The sequence below is a fragment of the Aspergillus thermomutatus genome (assembly GCF_002237265.1).
Source record: "Aspergillus thermomutatus strain HMR AF 39 chromosome Unknown NODE_2, whole genome shotgun sequence".
Classification (NCBI taxonomy): Eukaryota; Fungi; Ascomycota; class Eurotiomycetes; order Eurotiales; family Aspergillaceae; genus Aspergillus; species Aspergillus thermomutatus.
Genome location: NW_020798050.1, coordinates 76,038 through 93,479, shown reverse-complemented (window position 1 = coordinate 93,479; position 17,442 = coordinate 76,038). Strand labels below are relative to the sequence as shown.

Genomic DNA, 17,442 nt, shown 5'->3' with positions numbered 1-17,442 from the left:
TGAGCTCGAGTCATTCAGCATGAGGCGACCGGTGGAAGGTCGTGAGGTTCATGGTATTTGATAGGTACGTGCGCTCCACCGCAGCAACTCTGTGGTTTGCCAGTGATTTAAGACAGCTGGATAGGATGTGAAATAATGAAGTCGACGAGATGAAATAGAGAAACACGAAATCGAAAGCAGGACATTGAGAAAAAATGCTTGCTCCTCTGGAAAAAGGCTGGCACTGTGACGGAACAACATGCAACAGGAAATAACATGTCGAGCCTCAAACCCATATAGCGGCAATTATTCCTGAGGCAACTGGCTACGGCGAGTCTTCTCGGCCTCGAGGTTTTCGTACAACAAGTACAAAGCCTTCTCGTTAGCCTGAGCGCTGCCCATGATCGTGAACATGCGCTCTCCAGTCTCATCATGAGGCGCTTTAGCGATGGAAATGCGAGCTCCAGAGCTTCTGCGAATCTCGGTGATCTTGCTTCCACCCCGACCGATGATGCAACCGACCATGTCCGCTGGAATGCTGATATTCTGAGTTTGAATTTCTTCGCCGTCCTCAGTGACAAGGGGGTAGCCGCGGTTGGAAGTGTCTGGATTAGAGCGTCTGCCGTAGCCACCGGATTGGCTGTCGCTGAAATCGGCGCCGTTACCGGTGCGGTTGTAGGGACGACTGCTGTAGCCATTGCCCACACTGCTCGTGTTCATCGAGCCGGATCCGCCAACAGATGCACGAACGGCAGGATTGTAGAGGATTGTGCCGGTTCCCCGCTGCCAGTCATCGATGAGGCATTTTCCAATCTCCCAAACAGCCTTCTCAATACCTTCTGGGGTTCCCTGCACTTCCACGATCCGCTCGGTGGACTGAGGAAGCATTTCCTTTTGAGCGACCATTCGCACACCAGAAGCATCCTGGATGTGTTTGATCTTCAAGCCCTGTCGACCGATGATGGTTCCCATTTGATTGTGGGAGATCAGGAGGCGGACAGCTAAATAATATACATTAGTAAATGGGGTTCAAAAGGTACATGGGCGCCTGCTTTGGCATGTTCGTTGCAGGTAGCAAGGGAAACATACGATGAGTTCCATTGTTGTTCACAATACCACCCATGCCCATTTGCGGCGCTCCATCAAGCAAGCCCTTGGCCACCAGAGCATAAGCCCGGGCTGTACCTTGCAGAGGCCCCGTGACGGTCAAGACACGATCGTGAACACCAGGAACGACCTTGCTCACGCCAGCCTTGACACCGGTTTCATCACGGAGATCGGCCACATTTTTACCGGCTTTGCCGATAATCACGCCTGCTTCCTTAGAGGAGACGATGGCGCGGAGGGTCAGCATAGACTGCGCGTATTCCTCTTCGGTCTTAGGAGTGACTTCCATGTCACCCTCGTCGGCCACATTCATGGCATCGGTCATCGTCTCGTCGACGGGAGGGGCGTCGCGCATCTCGGTGGAGTCCATGGTTTAGAAGTGGAGATGAGTGATTGATATAGGTCTTCGCAGGTGTGGTGTAAATTTCGACGAAAAGGTCCTAGAATGGGTCGTTCTATTACTGGTCAGAGAATGCGTTCAAATCACCAAAATGGTTGACCAGTGATCCCATCCAGAACGCTCATGATGAGCTCATGGTGCGGAGAGCGTGGCATAGACACAAGAGACACCAGAGAGAACCAGATGTGAAGTGGATTTGTGCGCATGGGGCATCAAAATAAATGAATGAAACGGAGATGCCCTACCTAGGAAGGATGATCAAAGTCGAGAAGAGATGGATAGCTGATGAGGAGAGATGGGACGGAGTAGATGAGGGTATACCGGCGGACAAAGAGGAGTAGGAGGGGGGGTCAAGTCGTTGAGCTGTTCAGAGGGGTTTCGGCGGGCGGGGGAGGCGGAGAAGAAGAAATCCCAAGAGAGACGGGAAAACGGAATGGTGAGAAGGAGGAGGAAGAAGGAAGAGAGGGAGAGGAGACGGAGAGGAAGAAGAGAAGGAAACGGAGGGATGGAGTGGGAGAAGACGGTAGATGGAGGAGAAAGAGGATAAGTTACTGAGAGGGAGGAAGGGTGGGGAGGTGAAGAGGAGGAGAGGAAAGAAGATGAGAATAAAATAATAATGGGAAAAGAGGAGGAGGCAGAAAGAAAGAGAGAAAGAAGAGAAAGGGTGGTTTATTACTGCGGGAAGGTTTGTCTTGGCTCTTATTGGGTTGGGGATTTTGTTTGTTTTTGGCAGGCGGAGATATGATGGATGACTTCAACGTTCACTCTGCCCAGCCATTGTTGACAATAATATAGGTAGGTAGGCAGCTTTTCCGCTGCAGAAGACAAGCTTTTATATCAAGAGTATTTAATATTCATGGACTATTTGAGTTGCTCTTAATACAAGGTTTGTCATTGCGTGGAGAATCTACTCCGTACAGCACACAGCTTCACTCCCCAGACAGGATAAAACGTGACTTGAATATCCTATACGCATGTGACGCCATAATTTTCCAGGAGATGACTATTTACAATGTCCTGGGGATATGGATACAATTTCATTTATCAGCTTCGAAGATGACCTTTTGGACTTTCATCGCATTGAAGATCTCGTAGCCCTCCACAGCTTGCGAGAGGGGCATGATATTGTCCGTCATGAATCTGACTTCTCATTAGCCAGAGTAGAAGTCAAACAAGCATGCTTCCGCAGAAGCTCTTCACAAGATGATGCGGAGACAAGACATACCCTAGCAGATGCTGGTTCTTCTTCAGAACCTCCAACGCTGCCTCAGAAACAGACCTGACGGGGCATCTGCCCATCTGGACAGTGAGGTTCTTCCCGTATGCCTCGCTTCCATCCCACGGAATCTTGAAAGTGGTCAGGACCATCGCTCTTGAATTTCTACCCGATGGTAGGGACTCACCTCTCCGTTGTGAACTCCCACACTGCTGAGAATACCCCATGGCCGCAGCAGATCAAATCCTGTCCTCAGCGCTGGGCTAAGACCAACCACCTCAATGACAGCATCCGCTCCTCGACCATTAGTCAACTCTTTAACGCGCTTGCCCAGTCCTTCTCGGTCTGTCTTGAAGTTCCAAGGCTCGGCACCGAGGGACCTGGCAAGTTCAAGTCTGGACGGGATAGAGTCAACAGCCAGTAAATGCTTCGGTTTGAACTCCAGTGCGTTAATCAAAGCACATATCCCGACAGGGCCGCAGCCAATGAGCACGACAGTCTGCTCGGAAATCTGCTCCTGGGTCTGTCCCTTGAACGCATTGCTAGCCGCAAAGTAGCCGGTTGGGAAGATGTCGCCCATGAGGACAAGGAACTTATCCTCGACGCCCTCGGGTGCTTTCATGGCGCTGCCCTCTGCATTTGGAATCCGGACCTATGACGCATAGGTCAATGTTTTAGGAGAAAGAAGTCGTGACGCCAGGAAAGAGCACTCACATACTCCGCCTGTCCACCATCCAAGGCGTCGCATCCGAACAGGACACTCTCCTCGCATCGGGAGGAGAAACCTTGCTTGCAGTAAAAGCATTCCCCGCTGTTTTTGGGTTATATCAACACATACTCCGTAGACTAAATCCAACCGAAACTCCCCTTTTTAACACTACTAATAATCATTTAACTTACCAAGACGTCGTAAATGCACTCACAACCTTATCCCCCTTCTGAAATTTCTTGACAGCATCACCAGTCTCAACAACAACACCAGTGAATTCATGGCCCATGATAAACCCCGAGCCAGAAGGCTCAATGCCACGGTACATATGAAGCTCGCTACCATGATCCGGCTCAATTAGCATATATACGATCCACTAGAAGTGGGTATACTTACCTCCCACAGAGAGCAGTATAAGTTACCTTCACGATGATATCGGCCGGATCCTGAATTTTGGGCACCGGTCGTTCCTCAACGGCCACCTTGAAGGGCCCGTGGAACACAACCGCACGCATAGTATCTTTGGTGGCCATCCTGGGTAAATATGGCTCGCTACTGTTCATGTAATGTGCCTTGGTGGAAGATGTCTGAACATGGGTTCGTCTCGAGGCACGAGTCTGGATTGAATTGAAAGACTGTCCTGGTACTCCACATCCGATAACGGCAGTCCCTCATGTTGTTCTTTGGGGTGGGGCAGCATACAGTCTGCATTTATTCCATTCATGACTGAATAAAATTAGAAACTGGAAAAATAGGATATCAGACTCGGGAGAGACTTACCTTGTGGTAATTGGTCTTCATAAATGTATATAGTATCCACCGCTTACACTTAATGGATGTGCAGGACAATCTAGAGGAAGGAGATGGCATTGGCGTACGACACTCTGTCAGCTAGGTATTATTGAAAACAGAAAGTATTGGCCATGCCGTCACATGCTATGGCCTTGAGCTCGATAGCCCTTTCCCACGCAGACAATATATGCATGCTATGGGGACAAAAATCTAAGTTATCTGCATTTTGATGTAAAGCTACGACTCGCTGGAAAGTGAGACTGCAATAGACAATCCCGGGTGAAAATGTAGAATGAAGGTACGCAGGTGCGATATATAAAGAGCTATGAAGATGAATCGTTCAATGGTGCATTGATATGGGGTCCCTCAATTGCGCCCCTAACCTGCTGTAAACGCCCATGCAGTTTAAAACTTATCAAGTCCAGAACGCCTTGTCCAACGCCTTTCCTCTAAACACCCACACTAGAACGCTCACTCGAATCAGTCTTTGAAGGTTTGAGTCACACATCCTTACTCCAAGTCGCTCACTGAGGATATTGTTGTCAGGTAGTTGAATGCCTCTTCTGTTGTGGAATGGACAGCCCATCATCACAGAATGGAAGCGGACCGTCAACACACCACACATAACAATTCCTCCTCCAGGATGAACTTCCCTTCCTTGTATTTCTCACTCGCCTCGTACGCTTTGTCGTACTTCCACCCTACTAGTTCGGTGCATTGCCTGCAGAATATGTCTCGGACGATATGCCTTCCGGTGGTCATGTTACGCTCCACAGCCTCGGAGTGGGTTACATTGACAACGGTGTTGAACAAGTATGCCTTGCCATGTTGGCCACGGAAATTCTGCGAAGGTAGAGATGGATGGATCAGCAGATGCATCAATCATGAACATAGATGAACCAAAATGCAGTAATACTCACCCGGCTGATGATATCATTGTAATCAGCAAGGTGCGTTTTGCATTTCTTGCACCCGAATATTTTGTTGGAAGTGAGATAGACGTTGTACGCAAGACCCATGATGACCTGTATCGCTTTGCCTTCCCACTACCACCGACCTCTCAAGAAAAGTCCAGGAGTGCGAGCTCAACGATGACGAGGTGGGTAATCCGTAGTTGTCTTAGTGTATGGGGTTGGAATAATTTTGAGGGGAGGCGATCAACGAGAAATACTGTCGTTCCGGATTGCCCGCCCTGTTTGATTTCCTCACAAGGAGTTCCCAGCCTGATAAGAACTCCACCAACACTGCTTATAGTTGGAGTGACTTCAAACCTGAACAACTGGACAGTTCCTGAAGATACGCCCCCAGCTTTATGGCCTGTCTGTACACGCACTTTGGAAAAAGTGAAGTATATAAGGGGTAGTGCGGAAACAGTGGCTGAAGCAACAGGGGAAAGCGATCATGTACGTTGACCGAGAAAGTTCTAAATTTGCTTCAAGGAAGCTATTAGGAAGATAAGAGTGAGCAGCGAAGATGTGATACAAATGACGCTGAAAGTACAAAGTTGTACACAAGGCAGTCATTCAGAGGCAGGGAAGAGAGGCGTAGCATTCCAAGCTGACACTTAAGTACCCCCGCACGGGAACAAGGTCAAGTGTAAGTTTACGGAGCAGGTGTGACACAGTCAGGACGCCCACACCAGCCACCACTAGTGGCGCGGGAGCATTTAAGCAGCTCCTGATCATTTAACATCCTGAACCATTATTTCATCCTTAAAGAATTAGTGTGTTCAGTTGAACCTACCTCAAGTTTGTTTCATACAAGTCAGCGATCTCTTGCAGGCAGGATAGGATGGTCTTATCTCTGTTATCGGACTATATACGGAGCTAGATCCTCCCAAATGATATGTCAGCTCGAGCAAATGACTCTCTGCAATGAAACGTCGTCTGGTGCAAGTCAGATACTCTGAACTGTGAAGATAAAGAAGTCATGGTGCAAAGAAAGTTAAGTTTTGCCTCAACTAATAGCGTTCCAACACCGCGCTAAAAAGGTGCAAATCCTAGAGACTCGGAGAATGTGTTGTCTTAACTATGGTCTGTTTGGCATTATTATCGTTGAGCTAGAAGGCCCATGTTCTTTTCCCAAAATTCTTTGCACTCCCTATGACCCCAGTGCTCGACCCACCATTCTCCGAAGCTGTCTTGCACGTTCTCGTCAATTTTTGGCAGTCTCTCATCACGTTTCAGTCCACAAAGCGCGCAAGCGTGAGGGGCTTTGATGGCTCCCTGGGCTGCGGTGGCTGTGATTACCCGAGCATTTTCTGCAATGGGCTGGATCGGCTGTCTTCCGGATGCCTGGATCACAGAATTGAAGAGTGCGGCTTGATCACGCCACATCGTGAGCACGTCAACAGCCTCCTGTTGTTCCTTAATACTCTCGTTCTTGTTTACAGTACTGAGTTTCATTCCGCCTGGCTTCCCTGAACGTGCGGGGCCTATTCGCATGCTTTGACTCAATATCGTATCCCTTTTCCACCGCAGAGTGCGACCAGCAATTACTCGTGCAGCAGCCTTTAAGGTGCAGAGCACAGAGGACGCGGCGGTCTCGACCTGGTCTTCCTGTTGCAGATCTCTCCTCGCTTTGGTAGCTTCTTCACGAACTTGCTCAAAGAGCCTGGGGAATAACTCCAAGAGAACAGACGGTGGAGGTATGTTTGTAGGACGGATCTGAGACTCGGATACACTGTCTCCCGGCCTAGTAAAATTAAGTGACGTAACGACGGCTGTCCGGGCCTGCGTGCTTTTACCCTGAGGACAGCTCAATCCGGAAGCGCTTTGGGACTTCACTGGCTTGACCTCTGCAGGTGGTCCGTCAATGAATTCACCCCAATCCTCGAAGGAATCGTCCTGCGCAGGATCAGGGTTCGCAATAGTAGCAACAGCCTTGATATATGACCTAGGCTTATCGATCGTCTGTCTAATAGTGGGCTTAATGGTCTTTGGTGCTTTCGAGTCCTCAATTGATAGCGTATCCATCACGTCAAGCAACGCAGGAGCGTCTTCAGGTCTATGTTGACTGTCCCGTAGCCCCTCGTGCTGTTGAGAGCGCGCTGCTGACTGGCGTTGGCCAGTTGCTGACTCTGCGGACTCAAATTCGCCCCAGTCCTCGTCCTCATCATCGGAGATAGACTCCAAAGTAGCGTCAAATAATACGTTATTTCCATCGCCATAGTCCTGCCACTTTGAAGAATCTGTGTTGAAGGCTGCTGCAAACTGGTTGGCTGGTACTTGTGATTGTTTTTCATGTGACGAAGAGTGCTGATCTTGAACATTGGGTTGAGGATTAGAGGAGACAGCATCTTCTAATATGTCTAAATCGGGGATCAGAGAGTTTGCTTGCAGCCCGGGCTGTCGCTGATGTGAGACATTTGAAGGCGGCGCGGATGGTGCCTTGTACCCAAATTCGGCGAATAGGTCTGCGGACATTGAAATGGGAGGCGAGAATGATAGTCACTTCGTAGATTTAGAGATTCCTTGTGAGCAGGTGGAATTCTTTCAACTCCCAGTAGAACTCCGATGATGCCGAAAGTTGTACTCCACCAGTTTCTTGATCTGCAGTTCAACCCACCAGAATTTCTATGGTTCGGATCTGCTTCTTGAGTATATACAGAGATCATGGATCATTGCGTGGTTTCGAATAAGAGAATGAGAATTTGGACGATCCTGAGGGGGCCATAACGATCGTCAACAAGTGCATTTCCTTATGGCGGGGACCGCCCGCCACTAAAACAATGATCGGCCCAAGGCTCCATTCATATGATCCATTCCGCAACACTCAACAATCCAACTTCCGTCATCGCAAGTCTGCTCACTCAGACATCGCCGTTGAGAACCTATGGAGAGATGAGAACCCTTTCAGATACGAGGTACAATTGCCTGTAACGCCACGGGAGAATACTTGCTAATGGTTTCTCTAGACAGAGATGGAATACCCTGTTTCGCGACAATGTGACGCCCTCTGCCCTCCGAAATGCGATTAAATCAGAACAAGGAGACAAGTTGTGCAGTGACAGATTGAGATCTGTCTGCTGGAAGGCATGCAGCCGCGGAACTTGGCAAGACTGTCACTTTTGCTTACTTGCCTGCAGGCATTCCTGCTGTTCGACGATCTCGATCGCACACAGTGGTCACGAAGGACATCCGAGTCGCGGGACGCATATACCGCGCTGAAAGCGCACTATCTGAAATACATTGAGCATCCAGATGATTTGCAGTCAACAATCGACCCACTAGCGGATGATGAAGAGGTATGCTACTTCGAGTCTGCTACCGTGGCTTGCCATTACTCGCACATCTGACTTGTGTTTGCTACAAAAAGTCTCCCTGGCAAACTCTACGACATGATGAGCAGATGAGAGCGGATATATCCCAAGATGTTGATCGATGCTTACAAGAGAATTTCTTCTTCCGTGAGCCCGCCACCAAGGCGAAAATGATTGATATTCTGTTTATCTACGCAAAGTTAAACCCGGATCTTGGTTATCGACAAGGCATGCATGAGCTATTGGCGCCTATTCTGTGGGTTATTCACGGAGATGCCGTCGATGGGAAGGTACATGAAGAGCCCTCAGCTAAGGAAGAGGGCGATGAGTTGATGCTGCAGCTGCTCAATGCTGACTATGTTGAGCACGACTCTTTCGCGTTGTTTTGCTCGGTTATGCAAACAACTCGAGTCTACTATGAGCATAGCAAGGAACGCTCTGCCAACGGTCAGATGGATACGATACCCATTGTCAACCAATGTCAGCACATTCATCACAACCTCCTGACGACAACAGACCTGGAGTTGGCCGATCACCTACAAGCGCTGGAAATTCTGCCTCAGATCTTTCTCACGTAAGTAAACCAGTACGAACTCGTCTCTTTGGTAAACTAGGAAGGCTTGCTAATCCTTCTCGTAGTCGGTGGATGCGTCTGTTATTTGGTCGTGAATTTCCATTTCAAGATGTACTTTCCTTGTGGGATCTCCTCTTTGCAGAGGGATTGCGATCGGAGCTTATAGAGTTCATATGTGTTGCAATGCTGCTACGCATTCGGTGGCAATGTACGTCTGAGATGGACCCTCATTTATATCCTTGTCCCTTGATATGCTGATACACCTTAGTACTGGGTGCCGAATATTCGAGCGCTCTGACGACCTTACTTCGCTATCCTTCCCCGCAACCGCAATCACCACAGTCCTTTGTGCATGATGGCCTGTATCTGGAGCAAAACCCCACACCAGAAAGAGGCAGGTTTCTCATCTCAAAATACTCGGGAAAGCCACCCGATCCTACGAAGACGCTCGATAGGTCAGGTGAAAGATTTCTTTCACTGAAACGATTCCAGTTGCGCAGCGACTCCAGAGAGGACAGCCAAACAAGCTCTCCTTCAAGATCACCCGCGAGGGGTAGTCCCAAGAGCTTCGAAGGTCTACTCCAGGATTTCTCCGAAGGTCTTCAGCGACGGACTGAATCATGGGGTGTAGCCAAAGCAGTCCGAGGTGCAGTCAACGAAGCTAGGAGGAATATGCAGGCGATGCAGCCGGAGAGGCTCCCGCGTACTACCTTGTATGATAGCAACCCAACCGTGGTGCATACAAGGAACTTGTCGAAATCTGAGGAGCCAGAAAGGGTCATCAATCTCAAAGCTCAGATACAAATCTTGGAAGAACGAAACAAATCACTTGCGAAGACACTCAGTCAAGCTCTGAACGACATACGCGCTCAATTGATGAAAGCAGAAGATCTCGAGACCACGACTGCGGACGCCCTGAGACAAGCTCTCACGCAGGTTCAGTCGGTTCAGACATGCCTGGAAGACCCTTCCAAGGCTTTGAACACTGCTGCCGGACGTAAGAGTGCGGCTAATGATATCTCTCTGAGAGTCCCATCTGAGCTTCCCATATCCACGGAGAAGAAGGTCGAAGAAAATGTGGCAAGAGAAGGGCAGCAAGCCCTAAGCGATCCTGACAGGCCATCTGTCGCAGTGGAGACTAAGCTTCACAAGTTGCCATCAAGTAACAAAATGCCTTCATCACTGCCATTAAGACACGCAGCTCGCCCATCTCTGGCAGATTCCGAGTTCTCTTGGATGCTTGGTGGTAACCGACATCTTTCCAGTTTTGTCAGCCCGGCCTCGGTACCGCCGGAGCAGACTCGACACGGTGACACAAGGAATAAACCCCATACACTGTTTGGCAATGGAGCAGATGAGCAGAAAAGCTCTCAGGATGAGCTCGACAGTCTGGCCTTGCGGAGTCTTCGGGGCACCAAGGGTCAAGATCAAGGAAGCGATAGCACGCATTAGGAGGATGGCTTGGAGACTGAAAGATGTCATCGGGGGACATTCCTTCCTTCCTTCATTTCATTGAATCTGATGCATTATTTGAGCGGTTGGTTGAAGCGTTATAAGAACCTGGCACAGCCTACAATTACACAATGTCATAATACAAGAATCATGCAAATGAGGGCAAAAAGTTTACTGTGTAGTGTTTGTGGACGAAAGTTGATCGGCGCGGAGATCCCCAGATTGCCCCCATTGGGCTTTCATGTGTGCTAGGTAGGTAGTCTACGGAGTACAGGGTACCTAGATACATAAGCCCAACCTACGACGACCTCCCTGGAGCGGCCCTGGAGTTTCCACGGACCCACTATTAACAAGAGAAAGAGAGAAGCATAGGCTGATCACAAGATCATAGACACGAGGGGTCAACCATTGTGGCTCGAAAGATCCCTATGGAGGCGTGGAGGGAATGGGACAATAAGACCAAAACTATTGACTCCACCTTCAAATGATGCTGACCACTACCTGGTCCTGATCTTATATTGGGAGCCGTTTTGTGGCATGGACTGGTATAACCTTAAGGATTTCATACCGAGGAGCTACCACATTACATCACCTATGATTGTTTTGTTCTTCAGGTACCTCCCTCTACCTTCGTTGAGACTCCGGAGACATATCCTAGGTAAGGTACCAAGTATGCCTGACTGATTCATCATCTATATAGGTACAACCTCATAACCATACTCTCACTTTATTGCTATCCTCCGATGTTTCTGGAATACCAGTTGTATCCCACGTGCAAGACTAAGAACAGGCTAAAGAAAACTGTACTCCATAGGTGCCAATCACTCTATACAAGTAAAGGGAAGCCCAATAATGGAAGAACGTCATTACTCTCCTCCGGCATGAGATGAATGATACTACTTATGTGCCTAAGTTCTAAGCACATCCATAGTCTCCACAACAATAAAAACAACAAAAGCCGTGGTTTATATCCATCAACTAGACTACTTATGTGCTACTCCTACTTGTCTTCCCTATCCCCTCCTCCATCCATCACATCTCTCCGCCTTTTTGTCCGCTCTCTTCTTCACTCTGTCTTCTCTTCTTTCTGTCTCAAATTCTGGCTTTTGTCTACTTAAACGTGGATTTATCTACCTTCTGTCATTAGCCAAGGACGATAACAAAAGTGTAGGTATTCTTGGAGCCCTCAATGAGACGTTAGATTTGTCTATCATACCCTGGAGTTCCGCGTGCTACGGCAACTATGTGGTGGTGCCTGTGACCTACGAGGCAGCTGCCCTCCAAAATTTCCTCTTTTCGCTCAGTCCGCTGATCGCATATTCTTCAATCAGACGGTACGGAGTAGACGACCTTCTCTTAGAGGAGACAATTACTATTTTGTGCACTCGTCCTTCCCTTTCGAATAATTGGGAAAAAGGGGGGTTGGTTTATCGATTACACTCGTTGGTCCCTGCGCGCCCGCCGACCAAAAAAAAAACAACTCGGAAAACGGAGTTCTTGACCCAGCTTCCTGCTTGCAGGCCGCAAATGCCGAATATCCATCTCATGTAGCATTATTATATCAGGGTTTCTTTTCTCTTTTTCTCCCAACCCTCTCAGTACTCGGGCCTTTGTGATTTGAGCCTTTCTCCACCCGATCCGATCGTTATCGCGGGTCGTTACATCGTCGCTTCTTGGGACACTATGGGCACTACATCATACAACTCCGATGGTTAGTCATGCGCTTCTTCCTTTGCCTCGATGTCCATGAGCCTTTTCTTTCTCCCCTCGCTGCCCCACCCTTTCATGTGTCAGTTGTGCTTTAAACAGTATCTGTTGCTTGTGACGTGGAGCTATCCGTCGGTCGAGTGATCAAGCCTGCAACGAATGAGGACTCTTCATATTCGGAGTCACTAGAGCTTCCACAACTGGCACTCATGGCCCTGAAAGGATAAGACTAGAAAGCGAGGAAGCAGAGAAAGGAAAAGTGCGTAGGAGGCAGAAATGGGGAATGAGCGCGCTTACCGTCTGATACGTCGCGAATCACCGGCTAACAACGTCTCTGGAATTATAGGCGACCCGAGTCCTTTGTCGTCCCCCTTGGGACCCCTTTCAGAATCTCCCGAATCCGAATCCTTCATGGGAGGGTTTCCTTTACAGCGTGATGAATCGATGAAGCTTTCGGTCGATACCCTTTCCTCTGGATACGATCTCTCGAGGTAAGAAATGAGAAAAGCAGCAGTTGACGGATCCCCTTGCATTTCGAAAAATGTTGCATGTGATGGTGCAGAAACAGTGGTACTGAGATCAAATCTTGATGTCCTGCAGATCTTCTCTACTTGAGCATGAGCATGGACTAGGCCCATCGGGGCTGGACCGTATACGCCAACCACCCTCTCGAACCCTGAATCTCCCGAATAGATCTACGTCTTCGCTCGTTCCCTTATCCCCGCAAAGCAACACTCCTTCTCGTCGATCTAGCACGGCCTCTAAACCCAGTCTCATGCGCATATCCTCAAATGACAGCATCAGCACTTTGGAAGATCTCCATCGTTTCCCCTTGGAGTCGTTACATTCATTTTCCTTTGCTCAGCAATCCGATGAACTACTCAACAGTCGTCATAACATTCTGAAAAGATCCATAGATTTCATGCGTGACCGTTTCGGCTGGTCCGCCGGCAATCCCGCCATTGCCAACGCGCAGGCTCGCATGGGTGGCGATACGGAGGCACAGAGTATGGTAGAGCTCATGTCGAGAACAAGTATTGCGGGGAAGGAGGACAGGCACAATTATGTTGGTTTGTCGCGTGGCCCGTTGACGAGCCCCGCAGATGTGGACAGCAGCAATATTTTTGATCAAGCTTTCACTGGCCCTGGAGGCTCTGCGACTGAGACCAAGGCGACACGGCAAGGACATGATGCGAGCGGAGGGGGTCTTTTATCCACTGGAAACATACCTCACCAAAGAAGGGAGATGAAGTCCGCTCCTTCCTCCAGGCGCGTAAGCTTAAAACGTACAGGCACGGATGTCAGCTCTGTCTGCTCCCGGAACAAGCTGATGGAGAATCTAGCACAACCATACTCAACCGCGGACTCCTTTACGTCCATCAGCTCTTCGACCGTTGGCTTGGGCTTCCCCGTTCCCGCCTTACATACCCATAGCAGCAAATGGAACCCCATCTCACAAGCCGTCTTTAGGACCGAGTCACAAGCACCATGGACAATATTGGCCGCCAATGACCTGTCGTGCCTCGTATTTGGTGTCACACAAGCGGAGCTCCGCAGGCTGAGTATCCTAGAGGTCGTACAAAAGGACCATCGACAGTGGCTTGAATCCAAATTGCGAGACCCCACAACTAGCGCCGCAGCGAAGCTCCAATCTTTGCCCGAAAGATCACAAATTAGACCGGTCAACCCAAAGTCGATGGGGATGGGCAATGGTGTCACCGCACAACTACTCAGGAAACCGCCTTCTCGAATGGTCAAATCGGGGCGAGCCCAGACCGACGACGGGTACGGCTCCAGCAAACGCAACTCGAGGCATCTGAATCACCCAGCTACGAAATCGCGAGGCGTTCTGCTATGTGGAGATGTTATACCTATTCAGAAGCGTAATGGAACGAAAGGTTCCGCCAGTATCTGGGTGATGGAGAAACGCGGGGGTCTCATCTGGGTTCTCGAGGAAATACAGGAAAACGTCGCCTACATCTCCTGCGACGACTCATGGACCATCACTGGTGCCCTCGGAGAAACCGACAAGATCTGGGGCCGGGGCGTGGTCAAGCCTGGATCACATATCACAGACCTTCTCCCTCACTTGCCCAAGGATTGCCTTAAAAATCCGCCCAGCAAAGGTATACCAGAACTTGCCGAAACAAAATACTTTGCTGCCCGGGCTTCTGATGAGATCTGCATCCCGGCTATTGTTGGAAAGGAAGAAGATCCCCGTTGTCTCCGAGTATCCAGTTTTCCTCACGTTGCGGGGATGATGGTCCTGTCTTCGTCCACATTAAAGGTGATCAGTTCAAATCCAGTGTTCTCGTCGGCACTCTTCGGCCACGAGCGACCGGAGGGCATGCATGTCAACGAGCTGATACCTGGCTTTGACACCCTACTCAATGTGCTCAGTGAAGAGGAAAAATTGCCCTTGGTGGACGGAGTGGTGATCTCTGAACCCAGCTTCCGAAGAGCACGGACGCTTTCTATCCTCCGCGACGGCAAGGCGAACGTCGCTTCCGTGTTCCTGGAACCGATGGGCATCACTGCCGCCCATCGCGATGGGTCTACGATTGCCGTGGATGTTCAATTGCGCGTCGTGGAAAGTGAGACCTTCTTCCGCCATAACTACAGCGAGGACGCAGAGAAACATGACGAATCAGGCGACGATCAGGAAGATGCAATCGCCGTAAAGGAACTTGTGTATGCTTTATGGGTCACCTATTCGAGAAAGATCCATTCCATAGGGCCGTCGGCAAACTTTTCTCCGCCACGTCAACGGTCCGAGACGGCGAGCCCATCTATTGCGCACTCTCTAGGCACCGAAAAGACTTGGATAGAGCCTCGGATACCGTCCTCCACATTAAGTCAGCAACTCAGTGAAGCAGCATCGGAACCATTAACAGATCAACCCGTCCAACCTGTACCTGAAGTAAAGCAAGCCAATGCTAAGGAAATTCAGAAGAAACGAACAATTGCGGACTATGTGATTCTCGAGGAGATGGGACAAGGAGCGTACGGTGAAGTCAAGCTCGCTCGCTTAAAGAAGAACCCATCCAAGAAGGTCGTTCTGAAGTACGTCACAAAGAAGCGGATTCTTGTGGACACCTGGACTCGCGACCGTCGGCTGGGAACAGTACCTCTGGAGATTCACGTTCTCGACTACCTTCGGCGTGACGGCCTGAAGCACCCGAACATAGTTGAGATGGAGGGGTTTTTTGAAGACGATGTCAACTATTATATCGAAATGATGCCCCACGGCCTTCCGGGGATGGACCTTTTCGATTACATCGAACTCAAGGTTAATATGGACGAGGTTGAGTGCAGGAACATCTTCCGACAGGTGGTGGATGCTATCCACCATCTTCATACGAAAGCGTTGGTTGTTCATCGGGATATCAAAGATGAGAATGTGATTTTGGACGGTGAAGGCAGGATCAAAATCATCGACTTTGGGAGCGCTGCCTATATTAAGAACGGGCCTTTTGATGTCTTTGTGGGAACTATTGGTAAGTCCATCCACTTGTTGCTCCTTGGCGAATGCCGTCCAGTCTGACATTTCGGACATCTAGACTATGCCGCCCCGGAAGTACTGCAAGGCAAATCCTACAGAGGCAAAGAGCAGGATATTTGGGCCCTTGGTATCCTCCTCTACACCATCGTCTATAAAGAAAACCCATTTTACAACATCGATGAGATCCTGGACCACCCGCTCCGGATACCATTCTTGCCGTTCTCGGAGGAATGTATTGACCTGATCAGAAAGATGCTTGATCGGGATGTCGACAACCGCTTGACGATCACTGAAATTATGGAGCATCCATGGATGCTTGACAACTGAGCAAAAACGCTTCCTGCACTTTGCGACTCAGGCAGTTCCATTCTTTTGGATAACAGCTCGAATACACCTACGAATCGAGAATTCTATATACCGACATTTTTCGCTGGAAGAAATATGACCGACCTGCTCTTATTATGATTTTTATTATTATTCACCACACAACCACACAACCACAAACCCTCCCCCTGACCAACTTTTGTCTTTGTTTTTTTTATTTTTATTTTTATTTTTTTTAATTTTTTTCTTCTTCTTTTTCCTTTTCCTCCGCGCTCTTTGATAACCACCAACCCAATTCGCATGGCGTCAAAGATTGTTTCAAACGAATCGAATCGCAGTGGTTCTTATGACGAGCAGGACGACAATAGAAGATGGAGCCATGAAGCTGTATGATATTGGTATCTTTCTAAAGTTGAGGGAGAAGAGAAGCATCGAGGCACAGGGTGGGAACAGCAAAGAAGGTTTCAACAGAATGAGAGATCATGATGCATAGAGGTACGAAAGTTGAGATACCCATCATCAAATTCTATTTACTTGGCTAGAAGGGAAGTTTTCTTCCTCGCTGCAAATTTCCGCTTTTCGTCTCCAAGTTCTGGATAGCATGGCGTAGCCCGGAGGCACATTAAATGAAGCAGCAACACAATATAGTATTCTAAGTAATGGCTAAGCTTAGACACGTAAAGAGAGATGAACTAGTGAAATTCTTTGTAGAAGATCTCTCAAAATCTCAAGGCGCAATAGTTGCTATGAAGCATGTCAAAGGCATCCATACTACGGCCACTGTTTTTGATTAGCTGCGGGGCATCGCGGGGAAGTCAGACTATGTTCAGGCTAAGTGTGTTAGGGAGCGCCTTTAGACCAACAGTCGTTGATATGGGGACATTGGGTTAACAATTGGATTGTCAACTCCATTTGTTCCTTTTCAGACTATAAGAGGGCCAGTATCTGCTCATTATGATTGATTATCGCTGCACTGCTTCCAGCAAAAACTATGCCAGGAATACTTCAGATACTCTTTTGAGAAGAGACTTAGCATCCCCACACTTCACAGAAGAAGTATACTACCTTTTTGAATTTCCTTTGTCAATGCGCATCGACTCTTTACATGGTTGGTTGTCAAGCCCATAATCGGTCTTGGCACGTCTGTTAGGTTGATGAGATTACTGGATCGGTATGGACCTGTGTCGTCCTGGGGAATACTCCAATCTCCGTAGGAACTAATCCGTACTACGGACTTGCATAGTGCTCAGTACTACTGGACATGAGGGATATTAATAATAGATAGGTACCCATGAGCCATGTATTGTCAATAAGAACATGCCCATGTACCAATAACCCCTTGTAAGTGGCGTGCTTACAGCGACTCCGTCTTAAAAGAGTGAGGCGAAGAGGCAAAGAGTCTAGTGTGCTAAGGTTACT

General features: G+C 48.9%; 6 protein-coding genes across 6 annotated transcripts; 2 read left to right on the top strand and 4 right to left on the bottom strand.

Annotated features, from left to right (window-relative positions):
* Positions 1-285: 285 nt before the first annotated feature.
* On the bottom strand, positions 286-1,456 carry CDV56_107920 (KH domain-containing protein; the record flags this gene model as incomplete). Its single annotated transcript, XM_026761539.1, has 2 exons — positions 286-980; positions 1,069-1,456. 2 exons carry the CDS (start codon positions 1,454-1,456, stop codon positions 286-288), a joined length of 1,083 nt encoding a protein of 360 aa, XP_026618917.1.
* A 1,067-nt stretch (positions 1,457-2,523) lies between these two features.
* CDV56_107849 (alcohol dehydrogenase family protein) lies at positions 2,524-3,944 on the bottom strand (the record flags this gene model as incomplete). Its single annotated transcript, XM_026761468.1, has 6 exons — positions 2,524-2,626; positions 2,712-2,833; positions 2,890-3,354; positions 3,417-3,513; positions 3,603-3,749; positions 3,808-3,944. The coding sequence occupies 6 exons, from the start codon at positions 3,942-3,944 to the stop codon at positions 2,524-2,526; spliced, it is 1,071 nt and encodes a 356-aa protein (XP_026618916.1).
* An 868-nt stretch (positions 3,945-4,812) lies between these two features.
* CDV56_107794 (putative Yippee zinc-binding protein Moh1) lies at positions 4,813-5,222 on the bottom strand (the record flags this gene model as incomplete). The annotated part of the gene is made up of 2 exons (XM_026761413.1): positions 4,813-5,046; positions 5,124-5,222. The coding sequence occupies 2 exons, from the start codon at positions 5,220-5,222 to the stop codon at positions 4,813-4,815; spliced, it is 333 nt and encodes a 110-aa protein (XP_026618915.1).
* A 1,029-nt stretch (positions 5,223-6,251) lies between these two features.
* On the bottom strand, positions 6,252-7,628 carry CDV56_107709 (uncharacterized protein; the record flags this gene model as incomplete). The annotated part of the gene is made up of 1 exon (XM_026761328.1): positions 6,252-7,628. The coding sequence occupies one exon, from the start codon at positions 7,626-7,628 to the stop codon at positions 6,252-6,254; it is 1,377 nt and encodes a 458-aa protein (XP_026618914.1).
* A 305-nt stretch (positions 7,629-7,933) lies between these two features.
* Positions 7,934-10,490, top strand: CDV56_107589 (GTPase-activating protein GYP6; the record flags this gene model as incomplete). The annotated part of the gene is made up of 5 exons (XM_026761208.1): positions 7,934-8,068; positions 8,291-8,449; positions 8,554-9,038; positions 9,104-9,246; positions 9,307-10,490. The coding sequence occupies 5 exons, from the start codon at positions 7,934-7,936 to the stop codon at positions 10,488-10,490; spliced, it is 2,106 nt and encodes a 701-aa protein (XP_026618913.1).
* A 2,118-nt stretch (positions 10,491-12,608) lies between these two features.
* On the top strand, positions 12,609-16,026 carry CDV56_107346 (serine/threonine-protein kinase; the record flags this gene model as incomplete). The annotated part of the gene is made up of 3 exons (XM_026760965.1): positions 12,609-12,688; positions 12,798-15,694; positions 15,758-16,026. 3 exons carry the CDS (start codon positions 12,609-12,611, stop codon positions 16,024-16,026), a joined length of 3,246 nt encoding a protein of 1,081 aa, XP_026618912.1.
* Between the last annotated feature and the right edge of the window lie 1,416 nt (positions 16,027-17,442).